This window comes from Thyridium curvatum, assembly GCF_004353045.1.
Source record: "Thyridium curvatum strain D216 chromosome Unknown NODE_5_length_802575_cov_81.998223, whole genome shotgun sequence".
NCBI lineage: Eukaryota > Fungi > Ascomycota > Sordariomycetes > Thyridiales > Thyridiaceae > Thyridium > Thyridium curvatum.
The window spans coordinates 425,185-450,093 of NW_022156760.1; the positions used below are offsets into that span (position 1 = coordinate 425,185).

General features: G+C 56.8%; 5 protein-coding genes across 5 annotated transcripts; 3 read left to right on the top strand and 2 right to left on the bottom strand.

Annotated features, from left to right (window-relative positions):
- Positions 1-395: 395 nt before the first annotated feature.
- E0L32_001355 (uncharacterized protein) lies at positions 396-7,051 on the top strand (the record flags this gene model as incomplete). The annotated part of the gene is made up of 8 exons (XM_031135425.1): positions 396-445; positions 583-701; positions 793-2,070; positions 2,132-3,450; positions 4,789-4,994; positions 5,213-6,338; positions 6,385-6,626; positions 6,739-7,051. 8 exons carry the CDS (start codon positions 396-398, stop codon positions 7,049-7,051), a joined length of 4,653 nt encoding a protein of 1,550 aa, XP_030991869.1.
- A 981-nt stretch (positions 7,052-8,032) lies between these two features.
- E0L32_001356 (uncharacterized protein) lies at positions 8,033-9,854 on the bottom strand (the record flags this gene model as incomplete). The annotated part of the gene is made up of 2 exons (XM_031135426.1): positions 8,033-9,194; positions 9,265-9,854. The coding sequence occupies 2 exons, from the start codon at positions 9,852-9,854 to the stop codon at positions 8,033-8,035; spliced, it is 1,752 nt and encodes a 583-aa protein (XP_030991870.1).
- A 3,501-nt stretch (positions 9,855-13,355) lies between these two features.
- E0L32_001357 (uncharacterized protein) lies at positions 13,356-14,637 on the top strand (the record flags this gene model as incomplete). The annotated part of the gene is made up of 3 exons (XM_031135427.1): positions 13,356-13,535; positions 13,616-13,648; positions 13,726-14,637. The coding sequence occupies 3 exons, from the start codon at positions 13,356-13,358 to the stop codon at positions 14,635-14,637; spliced, it is 1,125 nt and encodes a 374-aa protein (XP_030991871.1).
- Positions 14,638-15,387: 750 nt separating this feature from the next.
- E0L32_001358 (uncharacterized protein) lies at positions 15,388-21,594 on the bottom strand (the record flags this gene model as incomplete). The annotated part of the gene is made up of 4 exons (XM_031135428.1): positions 15,388-20,732; positions 20,787-20,874; positions 20,926-21,484; positions 21,548-21,594. 4 exons carry the CDS (start codon positions 21,592-21,594, stop codon positions 15,388-15,390), a joined length of 6,039 nt encoding a protein of 2,012 aa, XP_030991872.1.
- Positions 21,595-24,198: 2,604 nt separating this feature from the next.
- E0L32_001359 (uncharacterized protein) lies at positions 24,199-24,861 on the top strand (the record flags this gene model as incomplete). The annotated part of the gene is made up of 1 exon (XM_031135429.1): positions 24,199-24,861. One exon carries the CDS (start codon positions 24,199-24,201, stop codon positions 24,859-24,861), a length of 663 nt encoding a protein of 220 aa, XP_030991873.1.
- Positions 24,862-24,909: the final 48 nt, after the last annotated feature.

Consider the following 24,909-nt stretch of genomic DNA (forward strand, 5'->3'; position numbering starts at 1 on the left):
AATTGATTCACGTCTGCTGAGACCGGCTCAGTCAATTGATTGATCTTCGGCCCACATCGCCGGCCCGGGATCATCGCCAGCCTCGTGCCTTACTCCAGCCTAACGCTTTGAGCCACTCGCAGTACGTCTTTGGCTGTAGTGGCTGCTTGTCCATCATTGCCCTGGGAGAGAGGTACCAGCCACCCTTGTCCCCTTCCGCGAGCCTCACTCCTGTTGCTCTCGTATTCAATACTCCAGTACTGTGTCCCTAGCCGACCATTCCTCCCGTCGCCTCGGCTCTTTGAACTCCGTGCAAGGCATGCGTCTCTCTCATAGGCTGTATCCTGTGACGCCTACATTGGACGACTGCCTCGCATAGCACTTCTCTTAAGGTTCAGTCCTGTATCCTGTTCGCTATGGCGAAAACAGAAGCTGAGCTGGACCCACTATGGCATGACCTCAACTGGTACGTATCATGGAGCTTGTTGGTCCCATCGTGCCCGGAGGTAGTTCTACTGTGGGCGCAGCCGACCAAGGCCGGGTGCCGGGTGCCGGGTGCTGCACCGTCCCGGAGTGCAGATGCTGATGACTGTTTCAATGCAGGGCTGTTGGTCAGATGTTGATTATGGGATGGGATGGTCATGAAGTCACACCGCAGATCCGTAATTTGATCGAGGAACACCATCTTGGGTCAATACTATTGACGGCCAAGAACTTAAAGTGTAAGTTCCCCTCTCCTTGCCGGATACACTAGGTGCCTGGCGGAGCTCATCGACAATCCTCCCGTCGCTCTCTGCTGATCCCTGCCTTCAGCCGCCCACGAGACTGCGAGGCTAGTCCAGGAGCTGCAAACTATTGCCCATCAAGCTGGACATCCTCAGCCATTATTGATTGCAGTTGATCAGGAGAATGGCGGCGTCAACAGCCTATTTGACGAGGACTACATCTGCCAGTTCCCCAGTGCCATGGGGGTGGCTGCGGCTGGGAGTCCCGATCTCGCATACAGCATCGCCAAATCCACAGCTACCGAGATTGGCGCAGTCGGCGTCAATATGATCTTGGGTCCGGTGCTTGATGTCCTGACCAACGCTCGCTATCAACCTCTCGGTGTCCGAGCTACTGGCGATGATCCCCAGGAGGTTTCACAGTATAGTATCGCAGCCATCAACGGGTACAAGGATGCGGGACTAGCAACCTGTGGCAAGCATTTCCCCTCCTACGGAAACCTGGACTTCCTGGGCTCGAGCCTTGATGTGCCCATCGTCACGCAGACTCTCGAGGAGCTCAGCCTGAGTGCGCTTGTTCCCTTTAGGAACGCAATCAATACCGGCCGACTGGACGGCGTCTTCGTTGGTGGCGCCGGCATCACCAACCCCTCTATGAACGTCAATCATGCCTGTCTCTCAGATCAAGTAGTGGACGACCTTCTCAGAAACGAGCTCGGTTTCAAAGGTGTCGCCATCTCGGAATGCCTCGAGATGGAGGCCTTGAGCCACGAAATTGGCGTGAAAGGTGGCACAGTCATGGCCGTAGAGGCTGGCTGTGATCTTGTGCTTCTCTGCCGTGCCTACGATATTCAACTCGAAGCAATTGCTGGCTTGAAACTGGGTGTCGAGAACGGAATTATCCCAATGTCCAGACTGCACACATCGATCCAACGAATCCAACGCCTGAAGAACACATGCACTTCCTGGGCTAAGGCGCTCAACCCCCCAGACATTTCTCTTCTTTCTAAGATCCACCCCAGCCATCTCGCCCTTTCCAGAAAGGCATACGATGACTCAATCACTGTCATGAGGGACAAGGATAAGCTGCTTCCTCTATCCCGGTCTATGCACCAAGAGGAAGAACTCCTGCTGCTCACTCCTCTGGTGAAACCACTTCCCGCATCCACTGCGACCAAGTCACTGAATGAGCTGAAGAATGGAAAGGAACGCAACATCCCAACTCTCCATGACCAGTGGCAACACCGGGACAGAAATGCAATCATGAGTGGCGAGGGAGTATTCAGAGAACTTGGAAGGTCATTGGCACGCGCAAGGCACGGAAAACTCTTGCATACATCATACACGGCCAATGGAGTCAGACCCGGTAAGTATCTGCATCTTCTTCCATGCGTGACTCTGATGTGGGCACTGACCGCAATGCGAAGTGCACGAGAACCTGATAAATCGAGCTTCCTGTATTATCATTGTCACGGCCGACGCAAATCGGAATCTCTACCAAGCCGGGTTCACCAAACACGTGGCAATGATGTGCTCGATGATGCGGGCTAGCGGCCAGAAGAAATCGCTGGTTGTCGTGGCAGTCAGTTCTCCTTACGATTTCGCCATGGACAAATCCATTGGGACTTATGTCTGCACCTTTGATTTTACGGAGGAAGCGATGCATGCTCTCGTACGAGGTCTGTTCAGCGACACGCCGCCTCGCGGAACGCTCCCCGGCACACTGAGAAAGAGCAAGAAAGTGCTCAAGTCGAGGCAGCAATGGCTCGTGGAGAATTACCAGCGAGACCGAGACGCCAACCCTCTTGACAACCTCATTCATACCTTGTCGAGACCAAACGCATCTGCTCTGCAATTCCTAAGCTATACGCGAGCCGTCTCCTTTGAACTCTTCAACCCGAGTATTGAAGAGGCACACTTTGTGGTACGGAACAGCAGCACGCAGGCTCTGTATGGCTTCTGTGCGACATACTACGCCAAAGGCGTCGGCATCATCGGTGCCATCTTTGTGGATCCGGGGAAGCGCAACGTCTCCATCGGCAGATCTCTACACCGCCGCGCCATCCGCCATCTGACGCAGAAACGCGGCGTGAAGAAGATTCAACTAGGCACCGCGTTCCCTGGTGTGTTCCCAGGAATACCGGTGGATGATGGCACCAATGTCAAGCAATGGTTTGCGAACAGTGGTTGGGACATATCCTTCCCGAGACGGATCACAAATTTGGGCATTAGTAACCTGGCCTCGTGGACGCCGCCAGAAGGCCTCGCACGCCACATCGGGAGTGCAAGCATTAGTTTCGACCTCATCCATGGTCTCGATAACGCAGAGAGCGTCTTGAGCCATGTAGCGACTCACGCCGGCCCGGAAGCATTCGAGCTGTATCGGTTCGCTCTCCAGGAGACCAAGACTTGCGGCGTGGTTCGTGCCAAGAGCCAGGTCGACAGCCTTCTCGGCACTGTCATCATCTGCAGCCCTGGCAGCAACCTGTCCACCTACATCCCTGCACTGCAGCCGAGCTACCGGGACGAGCTTGTGGGGGGTATCATTGCACCCGTGGTGCCAACAACAGCCCAGGCGACCACAGTATTGCAGGGCCTGGCGCTTATGGGCGTGCGGCAGAACAAGGCGCACAAGTCGCAGCGGAGTGTTTTGAGTTGGGTGACAGACGAATCCTACGAGCCACTCCTTGCCATGCAGTTCGAGGTGCTGCATGCATATGAGGAGCTAACGAATTCCCCAGACAATGTAAGTCTGCCCTTGGGAGCCAACGGAACCCCCCTGTTCTCATATGTATTTCCTTGAACTAACCTTTTTCCACAAACACAGTGGGTTGATCCATGATTCGGCCTTTGGATTGTGGCATTTGGATACGTGCTTGGCGATACGGTGTCGGCTTTGTTTGATTTCCCTGATGTGATGCTGATAAGTACTTTATGGACCAAGCATGGTTGTAAGCCTAAGTCGTCGTCCTGCCTTTTTCAGTCTCAAATCCCAAGTCTATTTTTGTCAGGAGCGCGGATATTGGGCAATCTTGTTATCTTTTTTAGCTTTATCTTGCAGGTACTTTGTGGGTCCTCTGATTTGCCTGCCCGCCGATTAATCCAATCATCGACGGCCTCGCCAGCTGACATGACAGCGCTTGAAAACCGTCCCTGATTCATGAAGAGGTCCTGTTTGTTCAGATGGGCCAGGTACGCAAGTAATCATGGATGGATGTGCGACTAGGCCCGGGGCCAGTTAGTGCTTCTGCAGCGACATGGAAGAAGCCGCCTGCTAACTCCTTGTGGACATGGATGCGTCGAGGAAAGTGGCAGAAGCAAAAGAAAGCATCGATTGATGAGAAAATATCCGACCCATGTGAAGCAAGGGACCCCGCGAGCCCACAGCATGGCCTGCTCTTTTTAGCGGGCCCCAGGGTGTGCTTGGCGGTGGCCTCGGCATCACTAGGCATGGTGGGATCCCCTAAGGCCACCCTAACGAGCCACTAAGCCGCTAGACCGGGCGCGCTCTTGTCGGCGATATTACCCCAGCTTTTTGTGTCGAGAGGGCATTGCGCCGCCGTGCCGTCCGTGTCTTCGAGGTCGTTTCCACAGCTTGTCTTTGTCTTCCGTCACCCACGCTCACCACTTCTCGGCCACCCCCCCCTCCATAAGCACCCCCTCAGAAGAGACCCTGGCCCCCGGCCAATCGACGGACAGAAGGCCAAACGGGCAGACGGGTAGATTCACTGGACAGCCAATTATCGCTTTCTGGGTGGGATCCAGATTCCTTTTGCGTACAAGGGCCAGAAACGGTCGGTGCTGTTCGTTTCGCCGCCGACTATCCTCGCAATCTCTCCGCACGAGACCAGACCACACCACCACCGCACATCACACTACTACCCACTACATTCATACATGTGCCTGGCCTCTGAGCGTCTATTGCACTCCAGGGAGCGACTGATTCTGCAAAGAGAGTTTTCAACACTGCCTGTGAGGCATGCGCGACGACGACTGAGCGCATCCGCTGTTCAATTGCGACCGGGACAGCACACGATAGGAAACTGCACAGCGAGCTCTCATCTGACCCTTCGGGAGCCGAAAGCAACAAAGACCCGAACTGCTCAACGAGGGCGCAGGCGCAAGGCGAGGCGCACCCAAGGATGCGAAGATGGACGGCTTCAGCTCCATGCCAGCGCTGTCCAACGGCGGCAACACTGGCGATCCGCTGGTGCTGAATGTCAACCCCGGCGGCCAGTCGCTGGGCCTGGATGCCTTCGATCCAGATATGCCATTCGATGATGGCTTACTGTAAGGCCACTCCTGCTTCTGACCTACTTGACCACTTGTTGCGATTTCCGTGGCTCGTTCGTTCTCGTTCTGGGTGGCGGCGTAAAAGCGCACCGATGTGAGAGAGGCTGGCGCAAGCTCGCCCATATGCTGCCTCTCGAGCGCTTTGCGCCCATCGCCTATACACAAGATAATACTCATTTCGCAGGCAAGACTGTTGTGCTGACCCAACCTGCCAGAGACACTGTAAACAACGGGCTGCAAATACCTTTCACGCCTTCGTACGACTTCGACAACTTCTCTAACTTTGAGGATCCTTTCTCCTACTCTGCCCCGCGCCCATACGATGCCACTACCCATGTCAATGCCACCGGACTCGGTGTCCACACCTACCAGCACGAGTCTACGGAGATGTATGGCCATACCGCCGACTCACCACAGGAGCTCGACAACAAGCTCCTGGGCTTCTCCGCGCCAGTTCCATCAGGCAAGGCTCATCTGATCGATGGCGATACGGGCCAGCTCGTCACCGATCTGGAGATGGCTGCCGAACTCTTCGGCATGTTCTTCGTCGCGGAAGACGTGTATAATGCTGAACCAAATTCGAGTCGCCCACTCGAGCTGACATGCTACCGACGTAACCTCTGGCAATGCTCTGGCCAGCTGACGTTGCCCCGCCACATCACCCAACTTGTGGATGAGAATGGACGGCAAATGCCCATCGCCGAGCTAGCTGCCAGCATCACTGCAGTGGAAAGCATCGAGGGAAAGTCTACAGAGATTATTTCCATACCGTGGAAGAGTGCTGCGGCCGCAGCCGCGGCGGCGGCGGCGAACGGCGCGAGCAGTACTACGCAAAGTACCGAGGAGGCCGCCAAGGTCGCGAGTGCACCACCCAGAGTGACACTCGATTTGGCCGCTGCTGCCGAGGCCGAGGGTAACGACTCTGATGGGCAACGGGTGACTGTGCCCGTGAGCTGGAAGAGACTGCAGTTCAAGCATGCCACGGCCAACAACGGCCGGCGCAAGGGGCTGCAGCAGCATTACGTTGTCCAGATCAACCTGCTAGCCCGGTGTGCCGCCACCGGAGCCGAGTCACCATCGGCGGCCGAGTTTATCAAGATTGCCGAGATCCAATCCGGGCCCGTGATCGTGCGGGGCAGGAGTCCGCGGAACTTCGACAGCAGGAAGGACGTGCCTCTGACCGGCAACAGCATGGCGAACGCCGGCGGCATGGGCGAGAGGAAACCCGGGCGGAGCATGTCCAACGACACGCAGGGCTCGGCGATGGGCACGATGCAGAAGACGGATAGGACTGAGCTTGCGCAGAATCTCCAGAAGTATCATTCTCTGGGGAACTTACAGGTATGTAGTGCGATCCCAACATGTCCCGTGTCGATGCCCATTCTAGGCTTTTACCCTGACCATTATCGCAGCAAACCGGAATCGACTGGACAACAGCCCAGGCCTTTGGCACTCCGACTCTACCACAGCAGCAACACCCGCCCAAGAAGATGGCCTTGGCATCTCCGAGTCTCGCAAGGCCGCCCGTGCCTGCGTGGTCCTCACAAGACTCGATAATATCAAATACGACGCCGACCCCGACGCACAAGCAGTTGCACTCGACGCCTACCAAGGCCGGGCTCGTCCGTGGTGGGTCCTCGGGCAACGTAACAGCCGGCCCGACACCGACGCTGCCGATCAATCTGTCTCTCTCGGAAGACGAGCGGAGCCCCAATCGGTCCAACTCTGACACCATGTCTAGCCCGCAGCTCACGACCAAGATGGCTGCTGCCAGCGGACTGGCCGGCGAGGGCACTCGGGCCAGCCCCATTGAGGACGGCGAGCTGCTGTACGAGTACTTCCCGCTCAGTCTGGACGACTGGTTAGTGGTTTTCCCAGTACCGAATCGATTCGTTGTGAGAGGTGCACAGGAGACTGACACTGTAGGACGAAACAGGATGCCACCGGTCGACGCGATCTACCGACCCCATGTTGTACACCATACTGTCGTGCCGCCCGAGGTGCAGGCGCAACAGTCGCGGAACCGGACGAAGCGGTACTTCATGCCTGATTAGAAACAGGTCCTGTGATTTAGGTTGTAAGCCGTTTTGCAGCTCGGTCGGTTTTCATTCGTGCGCCAGTTTGCATAACAGCAACAGTAGCGAGCAAAAAGAGATACCAAACATGTATTGAGACTTCTATGACGGTTGAGCTTCGTCGAGAGCATCTATTTCCTTGTTTTTTTCTTTTTCTTTCTTGGAAAAGGGATCGCAGTACGTACATCAGCGTATGGAGTGGGCTCTGCAGACACCATGTACAACTACAGTGTTTTTCTTTTTACCAGCACTCGGCTACATACAGAATAGCACAATTATTGAAACCAGTACAGGCACTTGTTTGTTGTTATGGAGGAGTGCCATCACAAAGATGCCATCACATCTTTGTGCCGAAGACTATTGGGAGTTTGTTTGTAGTATGCGCGTGCGTGGGCTTATTTGATGCTCCGTTTCTCTATGTACTCTGCGATCCTAGTAGCCAACGACACTGATCCCAACGTTGAAGAGTAAAAGCAAGAACAGAGGAAGGAGAGGTCAGTCAGGGGTGCGAGAAAGCCCAGGATTCTCGCGCCCCTTTGGACCCTCTCCATGTATGCGTAAACGCTCCCATTTGGCTCGAGATGAAAAAGAAAGAGGCGAAGAAAAAGCCAGGTCTCATCAAGGAGAAGATTGGAGAAAAATCATCTCCCTCTGACCCTAGCAATGCTATGCAGGCAGCGTCCCCCCCAAAAAGCCGCGACGGCAGAAAGAGAAAAGAGAAAACAACAAGTCATGGAAGAAAGTACTAAAACTTTTCTCTTTGCTATGTACAAGAAAGGGCCGAAGAGGGGAGGAGAAAAGGCAAGGATACGAGGGAAGAATGTTTGTCATTAAGTGTCCTTGAGGGTTGTGGGAGGGAGGGAGGGTAGTAGGAGGTCGGTTGGGTAGGTATATATATATATGAGTGGTTTCCTTTCGTGGTGTGGTTCATGAGCCCGGTCTTTGTCCAGAGTCTTCCTTTTAATTGGCCTTGCCCTCCTCGAGGCAGGCCAGCGCCACCGCCGCGCCGAGCAGGGAGCTCTCGTGCGCGGGGATGAGCTCGACGGAGGCGGCGCCCGCCGCGTTGGGACCCGCGGCGGCGACGACGAGCTCGTCGACGTACCGCTGGCAGGCGGCCAGGTAGCCCGGGTACCGCTCGATGACGGAGCCGTTGAAGGCGACGACCGTGTGCAGGATGTCCAGCTCGGCCCGGGTCTCGGCCGCCGCGGCGAACGACGAAGGCGGCGCCTCGGCCGACGCAGAGGCCGAGGCAGAGACCAGGGACTCGAGGTACTCGGCCTCGGCCTCGGCCTTGAGCTCCCACAGGCCCGAGACGCAGGCGGCGACGATGGCGGCGGAGCGGCGGGAGATGAAGGAGGCCAGGGTGCGCAGGGCCGTCATGTCCAGGCGGGTCGGCGCGGCGGTCGACGGGTGGCGGGTGCGGAAGGTGTCCAGGGCGGTGTCTAGGGTTGAGGAAGTGTCCCTGTCGAGCGGGTTAGTGAGAGAGAGAGAGAGAGAGAAGAGGAAAGGGAGACATTGGCAAGGAGGAGGAGAAAGGTAGTCGACGTACTCTTCAATAATGGACAGGGTCTCGGTGTCTAGGGAGTATGGCGAGAGCAAGGATTCGGGCACCACGCCGCCAAAGATGCCAGTGGTCTCGATGGCCTCGACGAGGGCTAACCTGCAGATCTCGCCGAGGTAGTAGCCGCTGAGGAGGTGCTCCAGGGGCTGGAACTCGGGCTTGGGGTGGGCGGCCTTGAGGAGCTTGTCCCACCGGGTGAGCGGCAGGATGTCGTGGCCGAACATGCCCAGCTCGGTGTTGATGATGACGTGGCTGGCCTTGTCGAACCAGCTGGAGGGCCGCGTGCCAAACTTGGAGCGGTGGACGGTGCAGGTGGGGAGGTGCACGGCGATGTTGACGCCTGTGCCCAGGATGAGCCCGAACCGTGTCGTCGGGCTGACGTAGGACTGGGAGAGGAGGGCGGCTGTAGAATCGTTGACGATGGCGGCGAGTTCTACGTTCAGCTTCTGCTTCCGGCAGGCGAACTGGATCACCTCGCCCAGATCCTGGCCGAGAAGGCCGTTGGCAGCCAGGAAGCCCTTGCCCATGCCCTGAAGCAGACCGCCTTTTAGTGACGTTTGCCTGGAGGCGGTTGTTAGTGGTGATGATAATAAACAAGGATATGGTATCAGGAGATGGAAAAAAAACTTACTCGATAGGGAAACTCCAAGCCAGGCCCATGGGGATAGCCTTCTCGCTGTGGTCCGCCTGCAGGGACTCGGAGACGGTCTCGTGTATCCTGACGGCCATCCAGTCGAAAAAGGCCATGCCCTCGAGCTTCTTGATCTCGGGGGTGATCTTGAAGCTGCGCATCCGCACGATCTCGCTCTCCTGTCCCTTGAGCCCTCGCCCCCTCAACTCGACCAGCGCTACCCTCAGGGTTGACCCCCCGACATCGAGAGACAGATACTGGCCCTGCTCGTGCCCGGCCGGCAACTGGTGGTTGTAGGAGGGCAGCATGCATGAAGGGTTGTTCCAGAGCCTCTCTCGGAACTGGGCCTTGAACCGCCTGGAGAGCGTCTTGAGCTCGTCGGGTTCTATGGGTTGCAGGAGCAGCTCATCTGCCTCCTTGAGAAAGTCTTTTATGCTCCTCCGCGCGGTCCCGTCTACCTTGGCTGTGCGGTCTGTGGCGGCCTCGACAGCTGTGGGGTTGAACCAGAAGGCGAGGATGGCCTGGAGAAGGGACCTGCCCCGGAGGAGGCTCTTGAGAGCCGTCAGGATGGCGTTCCGTAGGGTTGTCATTGTAGATCTGATTGACGGCATGACATGGCAGTCGAAGGTGACACAAAGATGGAGGAGGGTGATGGGGGTTTATTTTAAGAAGGGCCCCGGGGCTGCTAAGAGGATTTTGATGGGATGACGGTGGATCGAGATGGGAGGCCAGTATCCATAACTCGTCTTCCCAGCACCACAATAGCAGATGGCGGAGAATACGGTCAGGTTATGGGGGAGTTGTGGTATGGTATGGCCTGGTCTGGTCCCGGTATGGGTATGGGTATGGGTATGGGAAAGGGAACCTCACACCTCCCCCCAACACGTAGTGTCTAGCCCGCGAGGCGCAGGGCAACGAGACAACAGCACTAAGATGAGCTGTCACCGGCAAGTCGGGAAGGGCAATGAAACCTGTGGACTGGGCGTCTATGGAGCGATGCAGTGTGTATGCGTAGAGCAGAAACGAAGAGCCTCTAGCGTCTCCGTCTCACCATCCCGGGCGTGAAGCGAGGCCAGGGACGTGTGGGGTGGGTTATGAAAATAGAGTACGTTTGAGTGCTTGTGTGCGTGATGTGTATGTGTGTGTGTGTGTGTGTGTGTGTGTGTGTGTTTTCAGACGTGTGTGCTGGAGCATAGACACATACACGCACAAGGGACAGAGCGAGAGACACAAACTCAGACACGCAGGTAGGCAGAGACAGTCGAAGGGTTCAAGGTAGCAGGGGAGGCGGAGACGGAAAGGGACAAGCGCAGAGAGATACGTTGTGCCCGTCCAAAAGAGGCTATGGACACGAATTATGCCGCCGCCAGGCCCGTCTGATAAACGAGAGCCGTAGAGGAGGTGGTGGTGGTGGCGGCGGAGGAGGAGGACAGCGCGGACGAGGGGATTGGGCCGAAACAAGATGGCACCCCGACGCCGTTGCTGCTGCTGGTAGCTCGTCGCTTCGCTAGACGGTTGAGCTCTTTGAGAGCAAGCAGCAAAGATTGACTGTCTGCGAGCGAAGCAACAGCTGGCAAGGAGGTAGGTAGCACGTATTCAGCCAAGGGCAGACCTCGGAGTAATTGAACAGGGAGCCAATGGCAATGCGCACAGGGCCATCAACACCAACAAACAGGGTAGAGATTGCGTGCGAGTGTAACAGAAGCCATAGAAGGAAAATGGCAAGAGTCGGATCGCAAAGAGGCCCAGAGGAAGTGTTAGTTCCCGAATCCAGTCCCGGTTGGCCGTGTAAGTGGTTGGTGCGTGTTCACTCTTCCTTGGCCCCCTTTTTTTTGCTACGGAGCCCTAGTTTTGCCTCGTGCGTGAGTGAGTGTGTGTGTGTGTATGCGTGCATAAAGATCCCAAGCTTTGAATCGGAGACCTACCTAGGTAGGTAGGAATTGGGGGTCGGGGTGGGATAGCAAGAATGGGGAATTGATTGTATGAGGTTGGTTGAGGCTGTAACGTTGCCACGGGAGGGCGCTCGCGTTGTTAGTCTCAGGGATTTCTGCGGGGCATCGCGTGGCGTGGGGAATCACGGATGGGAGTCCCAGGGCCTTGCAGGGGGGGCTGCAGGGTGGGTTCCAGGGCTCCAGGGCTGCCCAGGTGCCTTATCGATAACGGTGGGTGGCCCCTCTCCGTCTGTAACATCGCTAACTTGAGTGCTGTTGTCTCTGCCAAGCCGGCGCCATCAATCTCCAGCTCCCATCCACTCCAGGGGACCGGAAAGGTTGCACCCATCTCCACCCGTCTTGACGACATCCCAACTCTGCTCACGACATATCCCGATGCCGCCGCAGAATGCTTGCCTCTTGCGTGCTCGATTGCTTGCATGGGCAGACACATTGGCAGCACACTGGCACACTGGCAGCCTGGCCACCCTGCATCACGAATGGAATCGAATGCTCGTCCAGAGGAGGGGGAGAGCAGAAGTTCGTATTCGACACCCATGATCATTTGTCTTGAATGTCTCGGTCACCGTCTCGGACAAGGTAAAGGGAAGTAACAGCAGCACGCTTGGACGACCAGCGACCAGGTTCCGACGGATAACGAACGATGCTGAACACGCTGGATAGAGAGACCCTTCATTCTTCTAGAAGGCGGGAAGAAGCATGGCCAACGGGCGATGCTGAAATGTCCCGCATGGCATCAATATCATGCCGTCTGCAAGCACTCGTTGCATGGCACGGCCGTCGACGCGGCTAATATACTGATCGCCCAGCTGGAGGGAGGCGCGTCAAGTCCATCTCGGCAGATCTATATTTCCCATCGTCAACGAGTGAGCCTCACGGCATGTGCCTTCCCGTCACACACACACACTTGGAAATCGACATCCGGAGGCAAGGTATATATCTCAGGTATAATAACCCACGACCCCTCCCGATCGCCCATCTCGTGGTTGGTAGTCAATGTGTGCGGTTCGAACAAGGTTTGTATCGCACCGCACCGCAGCAGCTTGGTGTCCGGTGGGCTGAACAGCCAGCCAGCCAGCCTCCAGAGCGAGCTGACCCATATCCATAGCATACCTAGCATCAAGAGAAACCCACGCACTGCGACCCACGAACCGAGGCTTGTCACCACCCATCAACGGTGCGCGCGCCTCCAGCTCACCAGATTGTGGTGGCTCGTTATCTTAGCTCCGAGGGATACGTCACACCGAGCGCCTCTAGTGGCGGACAAGCTTCCATGCCCACGCTACTCTACACTCACACTCACGCACACTCACTTACTCACAACAACAAAAGCACCAGCCTCTTGTACACGACACCCCAGCACGACAACACACACAGCTTCATCTCACACAGATCCCTCGTCCACCCACTCCACTCTTTCCATCCGTCACCTGTCTCCCGGGACACACTGGGCCCAACTCGGCCTAGCCATCCCCCCCCAATCCCAGGTCCCATGCCCCGTTGCGAAGAAGCTTGCATGTCTCAGTGGAACGTTGAAGTGACTTCGATCATGAAGATCTCAGAGCCCTGTTGGCTAGGCCCTCTCTCAAAGTTCGCACTGTGTCCGAACCCTCCGGCCCCCCTTCCCCCATCCGGGCCATCCCATCCCCTCTCGTCCCCAAGGAACTCGCTCCGTCAGCTTTGAACGTTCCATCCAACGGCCTTTGGTCTTACTCCGACCTGTTTCTCCCCTTGGGTCCCATGGTTTGGTGCGCGCCCGCCGCAGTCTCCGCCGTACAGACTGTGGTCCAGTCATGAGACTGGCATGCTTTGACTTTGCATCATGACGGCCAGACCGGGGATACTCTCTCGCCCCAGCGGGCCGGAGGTCTGGACATCTGCCCCTCTCTGTGCGAACCTAGGAAGCATGTTCGCTCATAAGCTCTCGATGTGACTATTTCCACGCTGCGAACTTATCCTCCTTCCTCTTATTCTTGTAGGATAGCAATAAAACATTACTCCCAAACCAACTACAACACCACAGAACTGCCATCAGGCGCTCCTCCATACCTGAACCTGTGACTCGAAGCTCAAACATACCCAATTCTTAGCTTCTCCCTCCCTCCCTCCCGCTTCCACCCACAGTACTCACGCTTCAAAATGAGGCTTATCATCCGCGACGACTCGGAGCAGGCGAGCACCTACGTCGCCAACTACATCGTCGACAGAATCCGGCACTTCAACCCCTCGCCGCAACACCCCTTTGTCCTCGGCCTTCCCACCGGCTCCAGTCCCCTTGCCGTGTACAGGATATTAGTCGAGAAGTACAAGGCCGGCCAGGTGAGCTTTCTACCACTGCTTCGAGGCAAGAGATACAACAGCAGCAATCGACTAACACGAGGCCCCCCAACCAACCACAGATCTCGTTTGAAAATGTCGTCACTTTCAACATGGTAAGCTATCCGGAAAGCTGCTCGTCTTTTCAATTTGATTACCGAGTATCCCGTCGACTAAAAACCCCCGGAACCAGGACGAGTACATCGGCATCCCGCGCGACCACCCAGAGTCCTACCACACCTTCATGTGGAAGAACTTCTTCAGCCACGTCAACATCCACCCCAACAACGTCAACATCCTCGACGGCAACGCGCCCAACCTCGAGGCCGAGTGCGTCGACTACGAGGCCCGCATCAAGCGCGCGGGCGGCATCGACCTCTTCCTCGCCGGCATCGGCGAGGACGGCCACGTCGCCTTCAACGAGCCCGGCAGCAGCCTCGCCAGCCGCACGCGCGTCAAGACGCTCGCCTACGACACCATCGTCGCCAACTCGCGCTTCTTCGGCGGCGACCTGACCAAGGTGCCGCGCATGGCCCTGACCGTCGGCGTCCAGACCGTGCTCGAGGCCCGCGAGGTCGTCGTCGTCATCCTCGGCAGCCGCAAGGCCCTCGCCCTCCAGCGCTGCATCGAGCAAGGCGTCAACCACATGTGGACCCTGTCCAGCCTGCAGCTGCACCCGCACCCCATGATCGTCTGCGACGAGGACGCCACCCTCGAGCTGCAGGTCAAGACGGTCAAGTACTTCAAGTCGATCGAGAAGGTCGCCCGCGAGCAGGGGTTCGAGCAGATCCTGCCCTCCAAGGTCCGCACGGGGCCCAACCCGGCCCCGCCCTCCCTCGTGCCCGCCACCCCCGTCGACGACGACGACGACAGCCTCAGGTCGCCGACCATCCTGTCCCCGCAGCCCATGACCTCGCGCCTGCTGCGCGCCTCCCCGGCCACCGAGAACCCCGTGCGCTCCGTCTCCCCGGACCTCGTCCCGGACCGCATGGCCGACCGCGTCGTCAGCGCCGAGCGCAGCTTCGCCCGCCGCCTGACGCCCAACCCGGAGCAGCAGCAGCAGCAGCAGGCCCTGCGCCTGCAGACGAATGCCGTCGGCGCCTAAGCTCACTCAAGACGAACATTATTTTACACCGTCTTTTTCTCTTCGGGCCCGATGCTCAGTTTCAGTGGATTTTCTACGTCCTATCTTTCTCGAAGTGGCGTTTGTTTGGAATATCCCATTCACTTTTTGGTAACCTTTGCCTTGTTGATTTAACACACCATGATCGACTCATTGGTGTCTTTTTTTTCTCTTCTTTTTCTGGAAAAGAGGTTTCAAGATAAGGATGGTATTACCCCCTTGACGAGATGTAAGAACACTCGCAAGCATCAGATTGACTGCATTCGGAAAACATTAGACATACAAAAAATGACCAAATTTGATGACCACAAAAATTAAGCGTAAAACTGTTTCAGTCAGCTGGGGGGCATGGATTAAAAAAGTAACGTAACTTAGATACCCTATAGACCAGAGTTGAATATTTCAAGTCGTTTTTCCTTGTCGTGATGTGTGTTCTATTACTCGTGGTTGATGTCCCGTGAAGTTAAGATTGTTTGATTGGTCTTATTTTTTAAAATGAAGCTACAAGACAACAAAGTATAAGAAAAGGACAGTAGATGAAATGGGCCTCCAAGATGGCGCATTACAAGGGAATTTTTCTCCTCAGGACGCGAGGGCGGTTTTAATACAGACACAGACTCTGCTGCACGAGGGCAGTGCAGTGTTACAAGGGATAAAAAACGAAAGCTTCCAACCTCCACACCCCCCTTTATCTCTGGCACGTCACTGCTCCTCCGGCCCCATCCACCTCCTTCAATACCTCAGCACAACACCGCCGCTCTCCCGCTTCCTGCTCGACTCATCCAGCCAGTCCTTCTCGCCGTCCCCCTTGGACGACGACGAAGACCACATGCTCTGCCCCTGCATGCCAGCGCCGACTGCCAAGCCGAGCTCGGCCGGGTCCGCGCCGTTCTCGAGCGCCGCGATCTGGGCCCGGATCTCCGCGCGGCGCTGCTCCTTGCGCGACTTGGATCGCCTGTGGCCGGCCTCCTCCGCGTCTTCGTTGGACTGCGGCAGAAGAGACGCCGGGCGCGACTCAGTCTTGGGGCCGGGCGTCCACATCGGTCCCTCGACGGCCTGGGCAGCCTTGATATTGAGCTGCTCGGGTCGGGACCACAGCTGCGTCGTTTCCTGCTTGGGTTCGGGGATGGCGGCATCTCCGCGCATCGCCCGCTCGACAAAGAGCCTCTCCTGCTCCAAGGCCTCGATTTGCGCCATGATCATGGCCTGGTTGCTGTCGTCATTGGACACCTGCGGAGCCGGGGCGCTCAGAGAGATGGCCTCTTGGAGGGCAGACTCCCAGTCGGCATTGGTAGCCTGAGGCTTTTTGACGGTCTTGGGATAGCTGTCAGCGAGTGCCTGCTTCAGCGCGTCATCCCACTGCTCCTCAGATGCAGCCTGGCGGGTTTTGGGCTGCTTCTTCTGCGGCGGGTAGCTGGCGGCAACTGCAGCTTGGAGCTCGCCATCCCAGTCGGCTCGGAAAGCGACGCTGCGCCTGAACTGCTGTCGTAGCGGCACGTTTTCAACAGGCTGGGCCATCGGTGGCACTGGCACGGCAGAGAGACCAGCTTGCGCCTTCATCTTCTCCCACCAGGTTGGCTGTTTCACGCCAACGTTGGTGCTGGGAATGGTATCGTCAAGGACCACAGGTTCGGGCACAGGCTCTTTCTCCAGGATCCAGACCCGCTCAGTGGTCGCCGACGCAGGGGCGGCAGTCCAAAGGCTGCTGGACACGAACTTCTCCAGAGGCTTCTCCTCGATCGTTCGGGGCTTGCGATCCATCTCGAGTGCGGCGGGTTCTGCCTCCGTAGTACGGTTGTCTGGGTGAGTGGGCTCGACACGGAACAAGCCCTTGTTCTCTGTTGCAGGAGCTGCAGGGGCTACAGGAGGAGCCCATAGAGAAGTCCCAACAAATTTCCTTGACCTCCGCCTCTTCTGGATGCGGCCCTGGTCAACCCATGTGCCGGAGTAGCGCTTCGTTTCCGTGGTGGGCGGCACCGACCAGAGGTCAGCACTCTCGATCGTGGCAGGCTCGGCCTTGCGCGGCTTGGCGCGAGCCGTCTCCTGGACGAGGTCGTACTTTTGCCAGGTCCTCTCATCCGGCTGGGCGAGGCCCCGACTATGCTGTCCCCTCAACTTCATCTCTTTGCGGGCAGTCCACAGCGCCGAGTGTTGCACCGACTGTGTCGCGCTCCAGAGGGTGGTGCTCTCAATCATGGCGATGGAAGCGCGGCGCGGCTTAGCACGCACAGTTTCCTGCACGTCGTCATACTTCATCCATGTTGCCGCATCTGGGTTCGGAAGTCCTAATCCGTGACCACTCCTGCGCTTGACGTTCTTGCTGCCTGATGTCCAGAGCATGGTTGGCTTGGGCCGCACAGCAGTAGCAATGCCGTCCTCAATGCCAACGATGATCGACTCACGATGCTCATCGTCCTCGTTGTCTTCGTTCTCCTCATCGGATGGGACCTCGCTAATGTAGTCACCGATCGAGAAACGTTCAGACGAAGGTTCAGACGGGATCAAGCTGTCCCTGGAGGGAACACTGTCCGTCTTCAGGAGACTGGCGATCTCCCACAAGGTGGTCTCGTCGAAGTCATCGAAATCATCGCCGTCAGAACCATACTCGTCAGAGTCCCGCTTCTCATCATCGTAGTCATCAAAGAACGATGAAGAGTACTCAGCCGCCTCGAGTTGTTTGGACCTAGCCTCGAGTGCTGCATTTACGACTGCTGATCCACCGGAGCTCATCGTTCCCGGCATGGCCATGAACATCGCCGTGTTACGAGGCTGAATAGTGGCCGTGTCTGACTTTTCGCCCCACGGGAATTGGAAGATACCAAGCGTCCCTCGCTTGTCTGGGAGAGGCTCGGGGTTCTCTACGATGTCAGGAAGTAGAGTTACTCGCCTGGTCCGCCTAGGGGGCCGCTGGGTAAGGGGGCGAGGTGTCTTTTGCACGGTCTTCGATTGCTGTTCCGTGGTATGGGGAGGTGCTGTGGTCTGTGATGGTACAGGTGCACGAGCATATGGAGGCTGCCATAGGCCTGAGTGAGACTTGGTCTTCACAGTCTTGACAGAGAGTCGCCAGAGCTCTGAGCTTTGGATGGTCATGGATTCCTCTTGCTTTCGCACAGCAGGCCTGGAGGGCTCGGCCGCCATGGAGACTGTCACTGGAGACGGAGCGCTCTCAGTGTGGTCCTTGGATAGCTCCCATAGCATGGCGGTAGGCTGGGTAGCCTTCTGGCTTGATTGGGTCCATAGGGCTTTTGGCGCGGGAGCAACATCAGTCGCCTCAACGATTGCGTTAATACTCTTGGGTCTTGAAATCTCCTCCACATCGGACTCGTCAGACTCAGGCGGGGTAGGGCTGCCGAGCTGGGCCATGGAAAGCATGGTCCGAGTTCGATGAACCTGGAGCTCGTTCGCATTTTCCATGTACTCCATCTGCGCCTCAGCGATCCGTTGCTGCCAGACGCTGGCTCGTCCCTTGTCCATGGTATCAAGAAGATCGCCAGCATCCTCCGACTTATAGCTACCGCCACTGCGCATGCGCGAGCGGCGAGAAGCTCTTCTATCAGCGAGGGTCATGCGGACGCTAGAATCTCTTGACGGCTCCCTCGTGGTTACACTGACGAGAGACTCACGGCGTGATTCTGTAGTAGGAGAGGTTCTCATGGTGGAGGTGGAATCTCTCATGTTGTGATGCATCTGCTGCCACTGGCCTTCTTGCATGTCCATCTCGTTCTCCAGGTTCTGGAGCAGCGCAAATCGCTGCCCGGGACTATCAAACGAAGCCGGATCAGGCTGTTCAAATTGTTTCAGTTGATCCTGGATATACTTAATTGCATGCTCGGGCGATTCCAGAGGCGAGGGCTCAGCTGCCTTAGGAATGACGGGGTTCTTTGTTGAGGGTGGCCCAAGTTGAAGGGGCATCGGGGGCGGCATCTTTCTTGTTCGCATTGTCTCCTTCCTCTCAGAGAAGGTTGGCAGCTCATCGCCGATTCTGCGATGCCATCCCTTGGGCATGGGTTGCTCGAGTGTCCGCTTGGCACTCCCTGGGTCCTGATACACTGTGCTCGCGAGCTGAAACAAAGGTTCTTGTTTCTCTGCACTCTTGATGTAAGTTGAACGAGCGTTGAAGCGACTGGTCGGGATATTGATAGCGATAGGGGAATGCACTGAGCCCCAGTTGGAGCTAGCATCATCCTGAGTCCGGTTGGAGCTCGTTCGGTTTGTGCTTTCAGTCATGGCAGACTCCCTGACCGGCGGGATTATCGGAGATGAGGCACGCTTCGCGGTCTCATCGGCAAAGGGACGAGGTGGTCTCTCCGTAGTAGGAGCAACTTCGGGGAGCCAAGAGTTGCCGAGGTCGTCTGTCATGCTCTCACCGCGCTCCGTACCTGTACCACGGCTCATCGAAGGCTCGACAAGAGACATCTCGGCTTCCTCGAATAGACTCTCCGTCTTGATCGATGTCCTCGTTGTTCTATGCGTGGCTTTCGAGTCTCTCCGCTCGTTCTCGAAGTCCTCCGTTGTCGGTGACACGTCCATGAAATTCAGAGGGATTTTAGGCATCTCAGGGATGGATGATCGCCGCTTTGTTGTGCGATCACCACCACTGGACGGTCCTGAATAGAACAAGTTCATCTTTTCATCGAAAGTCATGCTCTTCGTATCGTTCGGGTGAGGTCTCTCGGAGTTGCCGAAGCCCTTGGGCGGTGGAGGTAGAGGAGGAAGCTGTGTCGGGCTACCAGGAGCAGATCGCAGGATCGACTTTCGGGAGATGATCGAACCGCCCGATCGTGACCGTCTATGTGATTGATTAGGTGACGGTTCGGCCGGGAATATAGCACGGTCTTTCTCTGGCTTCCGCGGGATCGGCCTGGGTCGATGTACTACTGAAGCAGAGCGATCCATTGAATTGTCGTTGTCGACTTCCTTGTTAGCCATTTTGGGATTGGCATTGTCGATGATGCTTTGCACAACTGAAGGATCGTCGTAGACTATGTTGTTCATGAACATCACGGTCTGTTGTCGCTGTTGCGTTGATTCCTTGGCTAGCGGCTTCACAGCCATAGCTCTTGGGTTGCCTGGAAGCCCATTCGTTGGTCGCCTTTGTAGAGCGGTCTTGACAGGCTCCGGAGGGGGCGTCTTTGGAGAAGGTGCCAGTCCACGGGAAGGACGGATGTCGACGCGCCGCGCAGCCTGAGCCTCTTTCTCCTCGACTGGCTCGGATTCTTCTACCCCTGTGCTCTCAGGTGGCTGGTACGGAACGACTGCCGGGGGTTTAGGAGAGGGAGTAGGCTGGGTGCCCTTGTTGCGCAGATCAGTCGGTACCTGTCGGGGAGAGCGGCGGCGAATTTCCTCAACCCCTGGTGAAAGTTGTGCAGAGCTGGTTGCTGCAACACTGGGCATAGGCTCAAGACTTGAAGGCAAACTGGGCTGTGACCCTATTGAGGCAACCTCCTTGCGTTTGAAACTCACTGCTCGCTTCACGGCCTCCGCTGGCGGCATGCTTGGTGGCTGAGGCGCTGGTCGCTTTGCAATCAAGGCGGATTCTCTCTGTAGGTCATTTGCCCGTCTTTCGCGTTCGTTTCGTGCAGCAGTCTCCAGGTCGATGGTCGGAATCTTGTTCAAGGGATTCTGGTTTCCGTTAGCCTGCAAGATAGGACTGGAGATGGAAAGGCCTCCATCGGTAGCAGGTCCGCGCTTCAAGTCGAAAAGGGATCGCTTCTGTCTCGCCTCGGGCTTTGTCTCGGTTCTTCGAGGCTCAACAGTATGACTATCCAAAGGACCTCTGATAGGAGGGAACAGTTGGCCCTGAACGGGCACCCCGCCCATACCGTTGAATCCGGTGATCGGCCGTGAGATCTTGGGAAGGCCACCGGGCCTGTCACTGGTCTGAGGCTGCACAAACGCCGTGATGGACAAGATCTCGCCACGCTTCAGATCTTCGTAGCGATTTGGAGGGTACTCGTCTGAGTCAGAGGTAGACAAAGAGCGGTCTGTGGTGAGATCCCGTCGCCTAGGCGATTCTGGTTGTCTTGAATGCTTCGTCCTCTCCAGGGTGATAGCCCCAGCGCAACCCGTGACGGCGACTTTTCCCTTGGTCAGCACCCAGTCTGCCAGGTCAAACAAAACAGTACACTTACATAGCAAACAGATGAGTCCAGCAGCGGGTACAGTGGTTCTGAAGGTGAGCTCCATTGTCTCCATACCAAGGAGCATGGTCACACTCGTCTACGATATGTTAGTCGGCCATCTCAGGGCAAATTGCATACGGAGACCTACCGCAGTCCATAGGGTCAATCCAACGAGGACAAGCAGTATCGCCTTTCCCCTGGCCGCGTCAGTGCTGGATTCTCTGATGTCCTTCAGCACTCCAGCAAAGAATGCCCTTGCTGCCAAAGTAGCAATGATGACCGCATCAAGAACGACCACCAGGATTGCCAACGGGAGAACTGAAGATATCGGGATGCAGACCGGCACGGTCTGCGGCCGGGAGAATCCAACAAACACTGCTCCCAACACGAATCGGATCCCAACCAGAATCTGCGGTCCCAGCTGGCCGATTCCCGATTTCGACCCGCCGTTTACCACCCATAACAAATACTGCTCGATCGAGAACCGCCCAAGCTGGTCGAAAAGGGTGGAAAAGATGATGCCGACCTGGCAAGAAGTGGTCGCAGCCGTTTCTATGAATATCGATATAAAGTCTGTTTGAGCCCACAGGGCAGCGCTGAGAAGGAATGTAATGAGGACCAGCCTCGGGCCATCACGTAGTATCGAGGAGCCATGACCCTTGACGTTGAGGAAAAGGGCAGCCGACGCAGAGTTGACAACAATGCCGCTACACAGAAATGAGTCTTTACCATCCCCGCATAGGACTATACGCGATCCAAGTCAAACTCACAATGCAAAAGCCGCGATCAGGGCCTGGGTAGCTCCTGGAATCGCCATTTCGGCGGCGCCGGGTGGCTGAGAATGAAGGCCGGCAAAGAATGGAAAGCCCAGTCAATGGGACAAAAATAGTATTAAATAATCAGAGGAAAGAATGAAGTCATCCCGAGCGTGTACCTAACACTTCATGATGCTCAGTTTGGTGGACAGTGACGCCTCGGATCGGACCAAGCCACTGTTTGGCCACTTGATGATGTGTGAAAGAGGAGAGAAAGGCATCACACAGAGAGGAGATGCTGGATAGGACAGACCAGCCAAGCTGGACCTACGAGCGTAACATGCATGGGTCTGTGACAAGCATCACATTTGGCCGAGGGCAGGCCATTCGTTGTCCACGGTCCACCGCTGGGCGGCGCGTGCTGGAGCTGAACAGCCCACACCTGTCACGACGGTGTGGATGGGGGTACCGCCTTTGCGCCTCTTGCCCTTGGGGCAGATTCCTCACCTAGTGAGCTGGTGGAACGAGGTCTCAAACAAGCTCGGGGCCAGACCTTGTAGGAGATCTCTAGATTTGTCGTTCATGCCGACCGGGACGGGGCAGGGGTGATTGGCCCAGATGCAAGGCTGACAAGGCCCAAGCCTATGGTGCGCAGCGTGGGCCCCTGTCAACGTCTGTTTCACTTGAAACCCGAGACGTTACATGAGGCGGCGAAGACTTTTAGCGGGCACACGAGTTTGACTTCCCAAAGGCGACAAGATCTTGCACCCGCCAGATGGGGTGTTGCCCTCTTAGGCAAAAAGGCAGGCTGGTGGTGAAAGAGGGAGCTTGTAACGCTGTTCCAAAAAGCCGCATAAGGCTTGCCTTCGGAGACTGTGTGAGGTGGTTGGTGGGTAAAGAGAGCCGTGCCGATGTCGTGAGAAGGAGCGAGCATCCGGCTTGCGAGTCTGTTTGAAGGGATGAAAGATGCCGATGAAAGCCAAGAGGAGCAGATGAGGTAACTACTTCGCAGCTTCGTAGAGAGGCCGGTGCTTGCGATGAGAGATCCGGTCCTACGTTGAGGTTGCTGACCATTCAGGAAGCCCGTGCTTTTCCAAGGTTCTCTGTGGTTGCTCGAGCACAAGCGAGGTGGGGAAAGTACATGCCAGGCAGGGATCAAGAATAGAAGCGACGTTCTCCAAGTACAAGTACTTGTACAGTCCTCACTGGCTGGTGAAAAGTACCAAGCAATTAACATACTTTAGGTAAGGTGGCACTGAACCAAATAAGACCAGGAGCATTAAGCTATCTCGGGATGGCCTGCAGAGAAGATTCCTGCCGCTGCTCATCGATGTCAAGCGGGCAGGGAGGGATGACAAAAGAGAGGGTGAGCAGGCGAGGTGGCTGTTGCCAAGCCGCACGTTTGCTGGGTTCGGACTCTGGCAATCTCCGTCAGGGGCTTGCTGGGGGCCTGAGCTCGAGCCTCAAAGCACACACCTCTGCACTGGCATGTTTGCTGCATCTCTGCGTTTCAACCTGCGTGATTGAAAAGACCATTGGGCATACAGTTGTGGCTGGCTGGCTTGGCGCTTGACAAGCAAACCAGATGGCAGCTGTCATCGGCTAAATCCAGCTCAAGAGTCATCACCTGAATGTCGTTTGCCCCAGGCAAGCAGCATGTATCCTGCCGAGCTACCTGCTTTGGGTGGATCGTGTCTACTTGCCTATTGTGTTAAAAGAGTCCCGGGAATCCCCCCTCCTACACAAGCCCGCCATCGGACTCGGTGGAGGGCCGTCGGCTCGATGCCGAAGCCGATATATGCTTGGACCCCGACCTTCACCACCACAACGCGGAGTGGTCGCTTCAGCAGCATAACACTGCAGGTCATGTTGAGAGATAAGGGATTTCCACGGAGGCTAGCGCATCACGACCTCTACGGCTGGTCAGGTACTCCGTAGGCTCACACGCGGCATCGCGAGGACTTACTACGAGCAGTTTAGCGTGCGCGTGAGGTGTATCTTGAGTAACCCCTCCTTCTACGAATTCCATGGCCTTGGCCTTCCCCATGGCATCGCGATAGCTGCGTAGAAGCAACCAGTCAGGAGCGCCGTATTTCGCCTTAGCTTTCCCAATGAGTCCAATGAGTCCAATGAGTCCCTACCTATCCCGCCGTTTACGCCAGAGCTACATCTGCTTCGCGCGTAGGCGTACAGGTGGCTGCCATCATTCTTCTCCTTCTCAATGAGTCACAGAGGCTTGTGGTTGGCGACAGCGCTGCATCGATATTCAGTATAAAGTGCTACAGGTGATCTTTGTGTGAATCGTGAAAGCTTGCTTGTAAGACTGTATCCTCTCTCTCTCGCTCTGTCTCTCTCGAAATACCTATCCGAAGGAACGAAAGACCCGAGTGCACAAGGCGCAAAAGATGCCTCGTTACGAATTGGAATATCCCAAAGAGCCCTTCAGCACGGTGAAGCGGCTGAACGCACAAGGTACGTTGATATGGGACAGGGCAAAATGCAACGTATAGTTATCGCATTGCGCCGTACTGTACTATGGTTGACCTTGATTTCCTCCCCCGTTAGCCAGCTACGCCCTGGAGACCATCCACCGAATCGTCAACACCTCGCCAATCCTCCATGTCTCGTTCCAAGCCCCGGGCTCCCCCTTCCCGGCCGTCCTGCCCATGCTAGGCCAAATGGGCTCCTACGCCCGGCCCTCCGCCGACGTGGGCGACGTGCTAGACCTCTACCTGCACGGCTACGTCTCCTCGCGCATCATGAACCTGTCGCGCGACTCCGCCGCCGCCGCCGCCACGGGCGACGAGCCAAAGGCCGTCGGCATGCCCATCACCGTGGCGGCCACGCACTTTGACGGGCTCGTGCTGGCCCTCTCGCCCAATGCCCACAGCTACAACTACCGCTCGGCGGTGCTCTTCGGGCACGCCGTCGTCGTGACCGACGTCGCGGAGCGCCTGTACGCCATGGAGCTCATCACCGACGCCGTGGTGCCGGACCGCTGGCGCAACACGCGCGTGCCGCCCAACAAGGCCGAGATGAGCAGCACCACCATCCTCAAGGTGAGCGTCTCGCACGGCAGCGCCAAGGTGCGCCAGGGCATGCCCCACGACGAGAGGTGCGACCTCGAGGACGAGGCCGTCATGGACGGCGTCTGGAACGGCGTCGTGCCGGCCTACACCGTCATGGGAGAGCCCATCCCGAGCCCGTACAACAGGGTCAAGGAGGTGCCCGCGTACCTGCAGGAGTGGATCAAGGATATCAACGAGTCCAGGCGCGAGATGGCGGTCGAGGAGATGACAAAGGAGCCTGAGCCCAAGGAGGCCAAGTAGATAGATGTGCTTCGTCAAGGCATTTGACTGGCCCCAATTGTTATATCT